This window comes from Otolemur garnettii, unplaced genomic scaffold (genome assembly GCF_000181295.1).
Source record: "Otolemur garnettii isolate 467f Iridium unplaced genomic scaffold, OtoGar3 scaffold00247, whole genome shotgun sequence".
NCBI classification, from domain to species: Eukaryota; Metazoa; Chordata; class Mammalia; order Primates; family Galagidae; genus Otolemur; species Otolemur garnettii.
In genome coordinates this window covers 1,432,464-1,446,452 of record NW_003852642.1, presented here as the reverse complement: position 1 = coordinate 1,446,452, position 13,989 = coordinate 1,432,464, and the positions used below count along the sequence as shown (strand labels likewise).

General features: G+C 36.9%; 1 protein-coding gene and 1 pseudogene across 1 annotated transcript; one reads left to right on the top strand and one right to left on the bottom strand.

Annotated features, from left to right (window-relative positions):
- The first annotated feature begins 7,980 nt into the window (after positions 1-7,980).
- LOC105888271 lies at positions 7,981-12,423 on the top strand (annotated as a pseudogene).
- Positions 12,424-12,632: 209 nt separating this feature from the next.
- On the bottom strand, positions 12,633-13,574 carry LOC100952264 (olfactory receptor 5AL1-like). The gene has a single exon (XM_012813166.1). The coding sequence runs from the start codon at positions 13,572-13,574 to the stop codon at positions 12,633-12,635; it is 942 nt and encodes a 313-aa protein (XP_012668620.1).
- Positions 13,575-13,989: the final 415 nt, after the last annotated feature.

Here is a 13,989-nt window from a genome sequence, read left to right as displayed (position 1 = left end):
CAACTTTCTTCTTTCCAACTCTCCCTGTCTAAGGCATGGAAACTTCCTGGTTACTTCTGGCAAAATCCTTGTAGTGAATCTGGCCTCCTCTTGCTCAATATGCTCACATTAATGAATATCATCTTTTAATTTTTACCTATGCATTATAATTTTATTGTGGACAAGTTTCAATCTATAGAATTTTAAATGAATGCAAATACTCTTCAGCTCTTTCTTGTCTCCTGTAATGTTTCTCTATTTTGCCCTTTTTTCTCTCTCTTCCTCTCTCCCCTCCTTTCCTTCCTTTCTTCCTTCCCTCCCTTCCTTCCTTCCTTCCTTCCTTCCTTCCTTCCTTCCTTCCTTCCTTTACTACTCTTGTCGCTCTCTCACCTTCCTTTCTTCTTTCTGTTATCTTTTATCTGTTATCTATTTTTTTCCTCTCTGCTAATCTAGAATTTCTTCATTATACACATTATATTAATTTTCAACTGGAACATTTTATAACTTTTTAAAATATACCTAACCATTTAATCATTAATTTATTTTAGTATGGGCAATAATTCAAAGATTCTACATTTTAATGCAGGATACAGCATACGGTTAAAAGTGCTAGGCTGTAGGGACAGAGTGCTCTGGGAAAAAGCCAAGCATCCCTGCTGGCCCTGAGCACTAAAACCAGTACTCACTAGACACAGCACACTGTCCCAGCCCCAAGTCATATTGAGCAGTGATAAAGCCAAGGCAGGACAGAAGAGCATTAAGCAGGATGTATTAGAGATAAACTTGTTTTGTAAACTTGACTCTCTCTTTGAAGCTTTCCACTATGCTGTATTTTCTCATGTCTGACTTCAATTCAATTTTAATAAGAGCCTGTAAGGAAAGTAGAGAGGGCCCTACCTTGTCTCTCCAGACAACTGGTTGATTGTCAGTCTCATTTGGCATTTAAAATATTTTTTCTCATTTATTCAAAATACTATATTTTGCCACATCCAAAGGATGAAAAGTAAGGATGTGCATCATACAGGGATAGTACTAATTCTGTATCCTATATAAATGTTTTAAATTGTTTTAGTTGTGCTTAAAATATAAGTCTATAGAGCAATAGTGATATCTGTATGAAAAATAATACCTTGGAATCTGGTTATAAATCTGGAAAAAGTTATAAAATGTTCCAGTTGAAAATTAATATAATGTATATAATAAAGAAATTCTAGATTAGCAGAGAGGAAAAAAATAGATAACAGATAAAAGATAACAGAAAGAAGAAAGGAAGGTGAGAGAGCGACAAGAGTAGTAAAGGAAGGAAGGAAGGAAGGAATCATGACAACTCCCCCATGCTACCCCTCTCCCTGGCTACCTCCCACCAGGGAGGTACCACAGCTGCAGGAGCCTCCAGCCAGCCCAGCCATCAGGCTGGACTCCAGTGTGGCCAATGGTGACTAATGATTAGCATGAGGAGGGCCAAGGAGGCCACAACTGGCCTCTTTGTCTCACCAGAGGCACAAGGTATGAAACTGGCCATTGGGGTAAACCCGGTGAGAATGGTCTAGATGACCTGAGAGGCCAACCTGCTCAAACTGTCCTCTGCTAGCCCACTCTCATCCTCCCATCCTCTGATTTCTTATTTTCACCCACATCTGTAGGTAGGTCTACATCTGCTCTGCTGAGAACCCCTGTGGGCTTATTTCCCAGGAAGCCTGTGTGAGGGCCTAGGTCCCGGCCTGCTGGCCACAGACTCCTCCTACTGGTTGAACCCTGCCCTTTCTGGGTTGCCTTTCTTCACAAGCAGCTGATTCTGTTCTGAGGCCCCCAAACACACTGAAGTGGCAGATCCCTGAGCTGGGGTCTGGGAGACCTGGCTTCTGAATCACGTAGAATGCTTGTTAACTGAACGAATACCCGAGTCATTCTCCTGGAGAATTGATACAGGGTATTTGAGTGTAGTTATGGAATCTCATTTTAACCAATCCTCCTGGTGATTTGTAGGATTTGGAGAAGGCTGGTGCCCTTCATGTTGACATTACTGAGTGTCCAAGCTCTGGATGGCTCAAAAAGGTCACGGCCTAGTCACTAAAAAGAAATAAAAATGCAGGGTACTTCTTCATTTGGATATCATCGGAGAAGGCTTCCTAGGACTCAAGAGGGTGATAAAAATGTATACACATTTTAGTAAAGGAAAAATCTTTATTAAAGTTGTAATATTGAAGTCATATTCGACTTTTGCAATTACAAGAGATATAAGATGTAATATATAAGATGATAAATGTTATCGGCATATAGTGAATATTAGAATTTTGATGCAGTTTCCTTTCTTTAAATGTCTATACATTTTCTGTCACCTTCTGTATATTTTTGTGACTGGCCACGTTAATAACATTTTATTAATTTTTTAAAGTATTTATTAGTTTTCTATTATATCACCCACGTATAGTGGGATATCTCTCTCCTGTTTACTGATAGTTAAGTTTTGATTTGTTTTGCTATCTTTATTGCATTTGGTCTCTTTCTGCCTACTGCCTCCCATCCTGAAAAGGATCCCTAGGCTAAAGTTTAAGAAAAATATGGTGACAAAAAGAATTCCTCTATTTCCTAATTTTGACTGAGGTGATTCTGCTTTTTCTCCATTAAATATGATAGTGACTATTGATTAGTGACAGATCATCTTATTACTGTGGCAGTATTTCTGATATTCTGTTGCTGATTTCTAGAAGCTGTAGTTATGAAGAGGTTAATTTTTAATCAAATACTTATTTTTAATTCCTTGAGACACCAGTGCATTCTTTTCTTTTATTTTCAGTTGATTTTTTGAATTACATCAATAAATTCAAACAATGAAATAAAATTAATTAGAATAGAATGTCAGACACATAGCTATAATGTCTTGAAAATAAATTCAGACTTTTTACCATTGAATTACATCAGATAGCATTCTAAGTGTTGATCTTTTTCTCTGACAATATCCTTTCTGCTCATAATACAAAAACATTGTTGAAAATAGAATAATTTTTGCTGGTGTGAACCACTGCTAATATCTAGGCAGTGTGCTTAGGCACTCTGCTAAGAACTTCTCATGAAATGTGTCACTTAACCTTTTATAACCACCCCTGATTTCGGTAGTAATATATCATTTGTTTTTCTGTTTTCTATTTAGCTGTGAAGAAAATAAGGCTCAGGGCTCAGTAGAGGGAAGAATAAGGTGCCCAATCACACATATGTTGTGTAGTGCAGATTTGATATAGAGAATACAGTTATCTTTTCGTCAATCTCCACATTGATCACATCAATCTCTTAACCATTTATTATACAGACTTCTATTTATTAATTTTTCCCTTTATTTTTAACTTTAAAATAAATTCACTTGAGCCTTTTTTTCCTTTCCTCAAATTTTGGTACTTAATTGCTAATGTACCTGGTGTTATTTTGTTGTTGATGCTTGCTTAATTACAAAAGTATGAAAAGGATGCATGGTGGTGCATGAATAATCTCCTATTTATGTTCTCATTTGTAAACAAACACACAGATTTATTTTCCTGACATTTTAAACCACAAATTTAATACTTTGCTTCAATTAAGTTTATTTCAATCGTTTTCACTAGAGTGACTAATTACGATATCTTTGACATAATTTTTGCTTTGCAATGGAATTTTTTTGTCTGCCACGTTTCTGGAAAATGATAAGACCATAGTCATAAAATTATATCTTAGTTCCATTTATAATCCATACCCTAAAAGTATGCAGAAACCAGTGCTCTGCTCAAACAGTATAGACATGGTGAATAGTCTCCTATATTGTTGGCATATATATTTCCACCTTTGATATTAAAATTCTATCTATATGTAACTAGGGCTTTAACTGGCTGTCTTAGATGTCGTTATTCAGGAAAAAATGAAACATATTTTAATTTTCTTTCATGCAGTCTCGTTAGGCCTTCTAGTCTTAGTATATGTCAAAATGCTTAATTGTGATAAAAGTTGTAGATTGTCATTGAATCTGGAATATTAATCAGTGATTATGCTCTCAGGTTATTTGATACAGACTGATATGGAGAATCTCATCAGAAAATTTAGGAGTTCCCAAATACCTGTTGCCTTCCCATACTATACAATGTAAAAAGGAGTTCGTTTAAAATTCTATCTCTAGTCAGGCTTCACAGATCTACAGTAGCTGGGAAAATTAAGAAAAACCTCAATTTCTTTAATTATCATTCCTCCTCTGCTAATTATAATTAAATTACCATTTATCATTAAGTAAAGAGAAATGAAGTCAGAGTTTGCTTAGGTGATGATCATGAAACTGTCTCTCTGGGTCCTATTACAGAACTCTTTCTTGCAAACAGAATTCCCTACCATAATTGCTATAAAATTACATTTTCTTACTAATCAGTTTCCAGGGGCCTTATTAAAATGATTGGTTTATGAGATTTTTTTATGGGCACCTATTCACTGAGAATCAATGTCAACAAATACAAATATTCAACTTTTTCATTAAGGTTAATGACTATGCAGGTTAGTTTGAGTGGGTTGGGATAATTATCTGATTCTTCAGGGATGGCCATTTCTTCTACCCTGAAGCACCTTCCTGTGGGAGACAAGATAGTTTCATGGGAAGAGAAAGAATTTGGAGCCAGACCTAAGTTTGCACCTAAACTCTTCTCCTTTTTACCCATGCACTCTTGGGAGCCTCAATTAGGAAATGGAAATACAAGTTACAGCAGAGGGCTATTTATAAGGAGCAAAGCTTATATTGTATATTAAGTTTCTTTGCAAACTGCAAATTAATGATAACACCGACAATAATAATAACAGGTTCTCACATTTATTCATTGCTGGTCATGTCCTAGGCAAGCTGTTAAATATGCCCACATACATTAAGTTATTTATTCCCATCAGAACATCGCGATGTAGGTAAAATGATCCCATGTTTCAGATAGGAAAAGGGAAGCTCATATACTTTAAAACATCTGCATCAAGACGTAGCTAATAAATGTGTTAGCTAAAGTCCATATTTAAGGTGTCAATTGTAGAATGGTTATTTTTAAGTACTGTTTGCTTTCTCTCTCCATATGTTTTTTCCAAAATTTATTCTAAGATGCTCAAGCATATATTATGATAGTGTTACTTTCAGTAATAAATCCTGTCTGCTCCATGTTATTTGTAACCATAGGATGAATACTGTATGGACAGATTGGTGATAGATGTCCATCCATCCACACATACATACAAGAAGGGTTCTTCACTTGAGCAGCTTAAGTGTGGCTCCTAAGCCTTCTCCTAAGCATATCTCTTTACTTCCTTATAAAATCCAATTTTAGCAAAAAACTCTGCTAAGTAGGTGTGGTGAAGAAACACCAAACAAGGTACCTGCTCCCCCCACTATCTGATCAGGTTCCTCATCCTCCACCATCCTCCAGTCATATCTGATGACCCTCACCTGCCTTCAGCAAGAATCCTACTAGGTCAGTTTAGCCAGATTCCCTCTTGCAAATTATACTTTCTCTAAGTTATTGTCCATCCACCGACTCTGCCTAACTCTTGGCTAGAAATTCTCATTTTCCTGTGTTGTATTCAAAGGCAAGCCCCAGTCTCTCCCATTGCAAGACTCCACTGTTGTGGTCCCCATACTTGTCATGGCAGTTTTATAGAAAGTCATTCTTACTGTTCTTTCATGAGTATCATTGACCATTTTTTCCCCTTAATACAAACGCACATTTATGCATGTATCACTAAATTATTTGGTATACCCTAACCAAAAACTATTATATTCCTCAAACAAGATTCCTGCTCCTAAATATGAATCCAACAATGGAATCCAGGGAATAGTAAACTAAATACATAAATCTCCACACTTTCTATTTCTTTTAGTCTCATATTCACAGGCTGTCATGTGCAATCTTTTTAAATTTTGAATTTTAATTTTATATTATTTTCCCCTCATTCTAATCTCTTTCAAATTCACTGTATTATATTCCATCATATTAAGCCCCTATTTTGTCAAAGGATTTTTTGAAAATTCTATTTCTCATTATAGCACTCTTGTATAAAAGATAATTCTTCTGTTTCTCTTTACTGTAGAACTTAGGCCATTCTGTATGACTTACAAGGTTTCATGTGGCCATGGTCCTTTTTGTACAACTTCTTCCCCTGACATTTTCTTCCTTCTTCGGCTGCTATGAAACTTCTTCCTTTCATTGGCTGTGGCTGTATTTCTTATCTCTGCACTTTCTGTATCACTGAAATACTTTTTAATGTCGCAGAACTTCTCTAACTTGAAGTACAAGTTCAAGAGTCCTTCTTGGAAGAATTTTGCCATATTTAATCACTGTTCTTACCTGATCCTCATTGGGGATAAAAGTTAATCATTTCTTTTTATTCCTTTTTGCATTATTGTTATTTTTTGTATGGTATTATAATCCTTTCTGTAACTGTGTCCCTATTAGACTGGGAGCTTTCTGAAGGCAGGAACACTGACAGAGTCACTTTTTAATCTCCAGGGCCTTACTTATCATGGCAACAAGATTGTTATTATCATTTTTAAAAATTTGAAATATATTCAAGAAATGCCTCAGAGTGATAGCATGTAAACATTTTTGCTACTTTTTTGAGTCAAAACATTTTAATGATTTTGGCCTTTTTATCTGAATATTTTTGATGTCTTAATTCAATAAATGCATTATATTATAAATCTCACACTATTATAAATTGGTTTTTCCCCATTGAGTTTTAAAAATTGTTTTATCTGCAATAGATAGGAGTTCCATTTTGGTGAAATATTAATATTCTGATTCACTGATTTCTTTGGATTTTATTGATCACATTACTTGTAAAAAATGTTTTGTTTTTAATTTAAAAATTCTGCTTATCATTTGTCCTTTGTATAGATTTTCCAGCTTCTATAATAATCTGTTTAATATAAAATTACTTATATGTCAAATCCAAAGCTAATCCTAGTATTTAAAAAATAATTTTTAGTGTTTTTTTACTAAATAATTTTAGTGGTTTTTTTAACTAAATAATTATTATATGATGAACTTTTTACAAACATTTCACATAGAAATTTTAAGCCAACATAAGATTTAAAGAGTTGATATAATAATCCCACTAAAATTATGACATAACTTTAATGTCTCAGTTCACAGTCCCATCCATACCCTCACCTCATCCACTAGCCCTCCAGTGTTATTTTGAAGTAAATCTCAGAATTATTACCATTTCATATATTGGTGTTCTCTGGGTGAATATTTTCTGGAACAAATGTGTAGTCAAAGTTGTTTCCAAGTTGCTTGTTTCAAAGAGAAACTATAGGCCATGGGAAATAGGAGCATCTCAACAAGCAGTTTAGAAGAGATTAAGGATAAGGCTTGCTATAGAATTTGAACCTACATTATGTTATTTAGGAGAGTTCAGGAAAGCATGATTTCTCTCTTTTCTGAGTGTTGCTGGAATTTGGCAACATTTCCATGATTGGAAATCTAATTGTTCTTTTTTAGAACATGGATAAAGCAGAATGAAGCTAAAGCTATAGTTGGTAAAGTACCAGCATTCTTTAATGTTAGCCAGGTGATAAGTATATTAGGCCATATTTGTTGGAATAAATCACTAAAATAACTTTAGACATAGCTTATTGGGAGCTAACATCATTGCTAAATGGAGTCTGTATTTGGAGCCAGTAGTCTACCTTTCACCTGTACCCCAGCTCCTCGTTAGAAATTTCTCTCCTTGTTGAAGTGTGGTATTAAATGGCATTGGACTGCATTGTAACTGTATTTCATACATTCATACTGTCTGCTTTACAGCAGTTTCTGAAGGATACCTATTTATACTAAAATACTATGTTATTCTCATGTGCTCTCTTTCTCTTACACACACACACACACACACACACGAGTCTACACCTGGATCTGCAGCACAATGCCCTATGGTCATTCATGAGTTCTTTGAGCGGATGCCCTCTGGAAACCTGATGAACTGCTGTTTCTCACAGAGCTAGACACAGAGGACTCAATGACCCCTCGTGTCATTAAGATGTTCATAAGCGACCCTCTTTTGTATCACAAGTAACTTGGTAAGTAAGAAAAATCATACATCTAGAATGAAAATTTCATGCATCCTGGAAATAATGGAGGAAACCCATCTAAAATGAGATAATAAGGTTTTGGCTCTTTCCCTCCTCCAGGTGAGGGTAGCCTCTAGAAGCAGGCTTGAGTTACATTTGTAAGAAATAGTTTATGAGAGACCCTTCCTAGCACTCCAAGGTAAGTATGATAATATAACCTTGAATAGAGAAAGCAGAGTAAATCAATATGTCAAGTGCAGGGGGATGATGCCACCCACTGTGCATGAGTTTTTCTCTATCAGGTCCCCACTCTAGTTGGAAGCAGAGATTTAGGAAAGATCCTATGAGTTGCCCTTATAATGCACACCTCAAGAACATTGTCAGGAGTTAGAGCCTTAGGTCCATTATAGCAGACCAAACTGGTATCCCGTGGAAGAAGAGGCCCCAGACCCCAGTGGATGGTCCAGCCTTTAAGTACCTGTTTAAGAAGAAGGGAGAATGACAACATTGATATTTTTTCTAACCTTTCTTTGATTATTTGTTCTGTCTAGAGGATGGGGAGACAACTTCTTAGTGAGAATCTCCCAGATCACTGCCTCTTCTGTTGATCTGTCTTGCTGCCAGGTTTGCTGTCCTGAACCTTGTTCAGTGCAAGCATTTCTGTATATGATTCCTAAATTTGCAGAAGCTGGTCCCTCCAACCACCTCTAAGATGCAACTAATAGCTCTGTACTTGGAGGTCCCATGTTTTTTCTAACTTATGCCTGTGTCAAGCACTGTGTATGAGGCCCTAGTCCCTTTCTCCTTGCCCATCTTCACGCTTGTAGTTGTTGCTTTTGACTTTTTTCCACTCAGTAATCTGTTGCATTTTTTAATTTTTTAAGTCTACTGTCAAAACTTTACAGTAGAATAAATAAGTCACTTGGCCTTTGTTGACCTTCGTCACTCCTCTGCTATCACGCTGAAGATGATGGTGAATTTCTTTGTGAAACACAACACTATTCTCTTCCACGCTGTGCAGTGCAGCTGGGTGATTTCTCACCTTCATGATCATGGAGTGTTTCCTACTAGCCTCCATGGCCTACGACTGCTATGTGGCCATCTGCAGTCCCCTGCATTATTCAACTTTGATGTCAAGAAGAGTCTGCATCCAGCTGGTGGCAGTCCTGTACACATACAGCTTCCTAGTTGCCCTCTTCCACACCATCATCACCTTCCATCTGACTTACTGCTGCCCCAATCATTACTACTGTGATGACCTCCCTCTCTTAGCACTGTCCTGCTCAGACACACACAGGAAGGAAATTTTGATTTTTGCCTTTGTTGGTTTTGATATGATCTGTTCCTCTTCCATTATCCTCACCTCCTACATCTTCATTATTGCGGGCATCCTATGGATCCGCTCTACCCAGGGGCGACGCAAGGCCATTTCCACCTGCAGCTCCCACATGATAACTGCTACTATCTCCTGATCTTTATGTATCTATGACTCAAATCAAACCATTCCTCATACACAGAAAAAGTAGTTTCTGTGTTTTATATAGTGCTGATCTCTGTGTTGAACCTTTTCCACAGTCTGAAGAACAAGGAATACAAAGGTGCCTCAAAGAAAGTATGGGATCAGTGATTTTCAATGGCTGTGCTACGGCACACTGGTATGCCAAAAGAAGATCTTAGGGGTGGTATGAACAAATTCAAAAAATCATCAAATAAACTACTTCCAAAAAATGTTCAAAACATAGTAAATATATTTTACTTTTTACTTTTTCTTTTTGATCAACATAACTTGAGTGTGTTGCAGAAGTTTAACTATAGGTTGGCGTGTGCTGCAAGATAAAAAAGGTTGGAAAACACTGTGCTAAAACTAAGTATACTTTAGGACTTGCTCCAGGTGGCTTAGTTCATCTCTTGGAACAGCAATCTCTCTGTCAAAGTATCAGAATCAGTATCATTCAATCTCCAAGTACATTTAAATAAACGTTTGTGTTTGTCACTCTTCAGTCTGTGATCTCTATGATCTTTTTGTACCTGGATATGAAACTTCATTTCCTTTGGGTATATACATGAAAGAGGGATAGCTGAGTTATATGGTAATTCTATTTTTAATTTCTTTTTTCTTTTTGGAGGAGTGAAAGGGTTTTTGGGTTTTTTTTTTTTAAGAGACAGTCTCACTTTATTGCCCTCGGTAGAGTGCTGTGGTGTCACAGATCACAGCAACCTCCAACTCCTGGGCTTAGGCAATTCTCTTACCTCAGCGTCCCAAGTAGCTGGGACTACAGGTGACTACCACAATGCCTGGCTATGTTTTTTGTTGCTGTTTGGCCAGGGACGGGTTTGAACCCACCACCCTCAGTATATGGGGCTGGAGCCCTACTCACTGAGCCACAGGTGCTGCCCTATTTTTAATTTCTTTAGGAACCTCTATACTGTTTTTCATAATGGCATCACCAATCTACAGTCCTACCAACAAGGTACAAGTGTTCCCCTTACTCCAGACCCTAGCCAACACTTACCTCTTGTCTTTTTGACAATAGCTATCATAAGGGGTGTGAGATGAAATTTAATAGTAGTTTTTATTTGCATTTCCCTGATAATTTGTGATTCTGAGCGCTTTTTTATACAGCTATTGGATATTTTTGTGTCATGTTTGGAGAAATGTCTACTCTGATCTTTTGTTCTAATCTTTGCTAAATGAAACACAAATGGCTTATTTTTAAGGAAACAATCTGCACATTTGAAGTAAAAGATATGAAAGAATCAAAATTAAACTTAAATTATGTCCATCAATGCCCACATACAAAGAAGTTTAAAAGAATTAAGTTGCTTAAAATACTGTCATAAATAACTCAATTTTAATTCTTCCATTTTTTAAATTTTAAAATGAAGAATACTTTGTTTCTAATTATTTTAAAAGAAGTTAAACACATTATCTAAGACTGAAGAAAGAAACCACTGATATGATAACAACATTAATAGTTAAGTGTAAAATCCATCATTTGTGATAAACCAACCCTGTGCTAGAAAATGTGCCATACTGTGTATATTTACAGTTTTATTAATTCTCAGAGTTAGTCCAGGAGATGAAAACTCTTACTGCCTTCTCCAAAGGGGGAAACTGAGATACAGAAATTTACTCATGGTAACAGCTCTTCATTGGCAAGGCCAAAAATTATTAGTCAAGGTTTTTGAAGAGTTTATTTTTACAGGGAGAATGGGAACTTAAGATCTCATTCTTGGCAAGGGAAAATAACCCAGAAAAAAGGAAAAACAGGGAATTAAGCTGAGCAAGGAGGAATAAAAACAGTTTAGCTAATTTACTTTTAAACCAGCAGCTAAATTACCTATCTGAGCAGTTCCTGCTTTTACTAGAAGCCTGACTGGTGAGGGATAAAGCTTGCAGATATGCTGGCTGGGTCTGTAAACATTGTGAAAAGTAATGGCCAAAGAAAGAAGCTATGTTCAAGGCCTGGAAAGGAACATTAACCAGGCCATCCCATGCCCAGTCAACAGTCAGAGCAAATACCTATTGTGGGGTTTTGTATTATGACCAGTGCAGAGATCATGGGAACAGTCCTGAAATATGGACAGGAGGGCTTGTACCCCCTTATCATAGAGTAAGATGCCTCTAGGTGGAAATCAGAGGAAAATTCTTCTCTTCCGCTGTTTCTTCAGAGGAGCCTGATACCATTGTGTCTGCTACACAGAGAACTAGAAGAGATTAATGTCCCCCAAAGAATCTGTGTGTGTGACCACAGACAGGAGGCTGCCCACACACAAGGCTCAGAGTTTGGATTTCTTAAGGTGCTCAAACCTTTAAAGTTAATGATTATAGATAGAATAACAACTGTCATGCTTACTCAGAGGAACTGCTGATGTTTTTATTGCATTCTTCAGCTTACCCTCTGGGCTAAATGAGAAAATAGTATTCAATAAAAGCTGAGTGGAACAAACACTCAGGGCCACTTGCTGGAACCCCAGAAGCTAGCAGTAGTCCCTATTTCCCACCATTGAAAACTCTTCTGCATGTCCTTTTTATCTCTCACTACTTTTAATTTTATTTTTCTTCAGTAGATAGCCACCAGTTCCACAGGACTTAAAGGACTCTGCCCCCGGGGTGAGACCCTGGCACATTTCCAAACCTTGTAGTTAAATAGAAGAGGCTGCAAATTATTATAGTGTGAAGTGCCTTTAGTGATCTAAACCCATACATAATACATGTTAATAAATATTCAGTGCTCTAGTAACTCTGATAGTACTATTCTTCCCAGGTGGTGGTGAATAATTTCAATATAACCCAAATTCTCAATATCACAGAGAGTTCATATAAAACTGCTGTTTCTCAATACTGTTTCGCAATTATTGATGAAAATGTCCTGGCTAAGAAGATTTAAGGTCTCCCTCTGCTCTTTTACAATTCAATGAATCAAAATCTACCAAATGCCTTTTATATGGAAACCACTGATAATGGAATAGTGCAGGAGACACATTCTGAGTGGTTTTGAGCACTGAAAATGAAGGACTGGCTCTGTCATTTACTAGCACTTTGGCTTTAAATGAGATGCAATTTAAAGGCAGTGATCCCTGTCCACTGATTATTAATTTATTTAATAACCAAATGCAACTTTTCTATAATTCTCTTCAGTGCGCTTTTTACCTCTTGATTTCTCAAGCTGTAGATCAGTGGGTTTAACATGGGGATCACAACCACATAAAACACCGAAGCGAATTTATCTAAGTTGAGAGAATGGCTTGACTTGGGCTGCAGGTACATAAAAATGACTGTTCCATAAAATATTGTGATGGAGGTCAGGTGGGAAGCACAGGTGGAAAATGCTTTCTGTCTTCCTTCAGCAGAGTGAATCCTCAGGATGGTGAAGAAGATGAACACGTAGGAAACTAGCACGATCACTAGAGAGCAAAGGGTATTAAACCCAGCAATGATTAACAACATCAGTTCCTTGATGTGTGTGTCAGAGCAGGCCAGAGCAACCAAAGGAACATCATCACAGTAGAAGTGGTTGACGATGTTAGAGTTACAAAAAGACAAGTGAAACGTCCCCACTGTCTGTACGAGACCCACGGTGAATCCATAAACATATGTGCTAGCAATCATTTGAATACAGAGTTTCCTGGGCATAAGGACGACATAAAGTAAAGGATTTCGGATGGCCACATAGCGATCATAGGCCATGATTGAGAGCAAATATAATTCACAAACTACAAACGTGATGAAGCAGCATAACTGAATGGCACAGGCATAAAACGTTATGTTTTTAACTTCACGCAGAAAATTCATCAACATGTTTGGGGTGACGGATGAAGTAAAGGAAAAATCAACAAAAGCCAGATGGCTGAGGAAAAAATACATGGGTGTGTGAAGCTGAGGACTGACTTGGATTAGCACAATCAGACTGAGATTACCCATGACACTGGTAAGGTAAATGACCAGGAAGACACCAAAGAGAATGGCTTGCACCTCTGCATTTTCTGTGAGCCCCAGGAGGATAAACTCAGACACTGCTGAATGATTGCCTTTGGACATGGAGGAGGTAGACAGGTTCTCTATGGTAGAATCCCCCAGAGCACAAGTTCTTGTTTCCTTGGCAATGATTGAGAAGATGTTAGGAGATGGTTCTGACCCACCAGGAACTCATGTCGAAATCATTCAAAAGGGGATCATATGTTATTTTTACTTTCAGAATAAAGTGATTCCTCCAGTGTAGAAATTCCGAAACAGGCAATTCTGTGGATATTTGTGAAGATAAAAAGAGGATATTTTAAAGTTTTACCTAATTGGATGATCTATGTCATATATATTTTTAGTAAGAGAAAGTAAAAATTAAGAGTTATTTAAACATAGATAAAAAGGCTTTTTAAAAAAAATTATTGGATTGCTTGAAACCAAATTATGCAAATTCTTCTGGAAAATTTTAATGAACAGAAAATAACAAATTAAA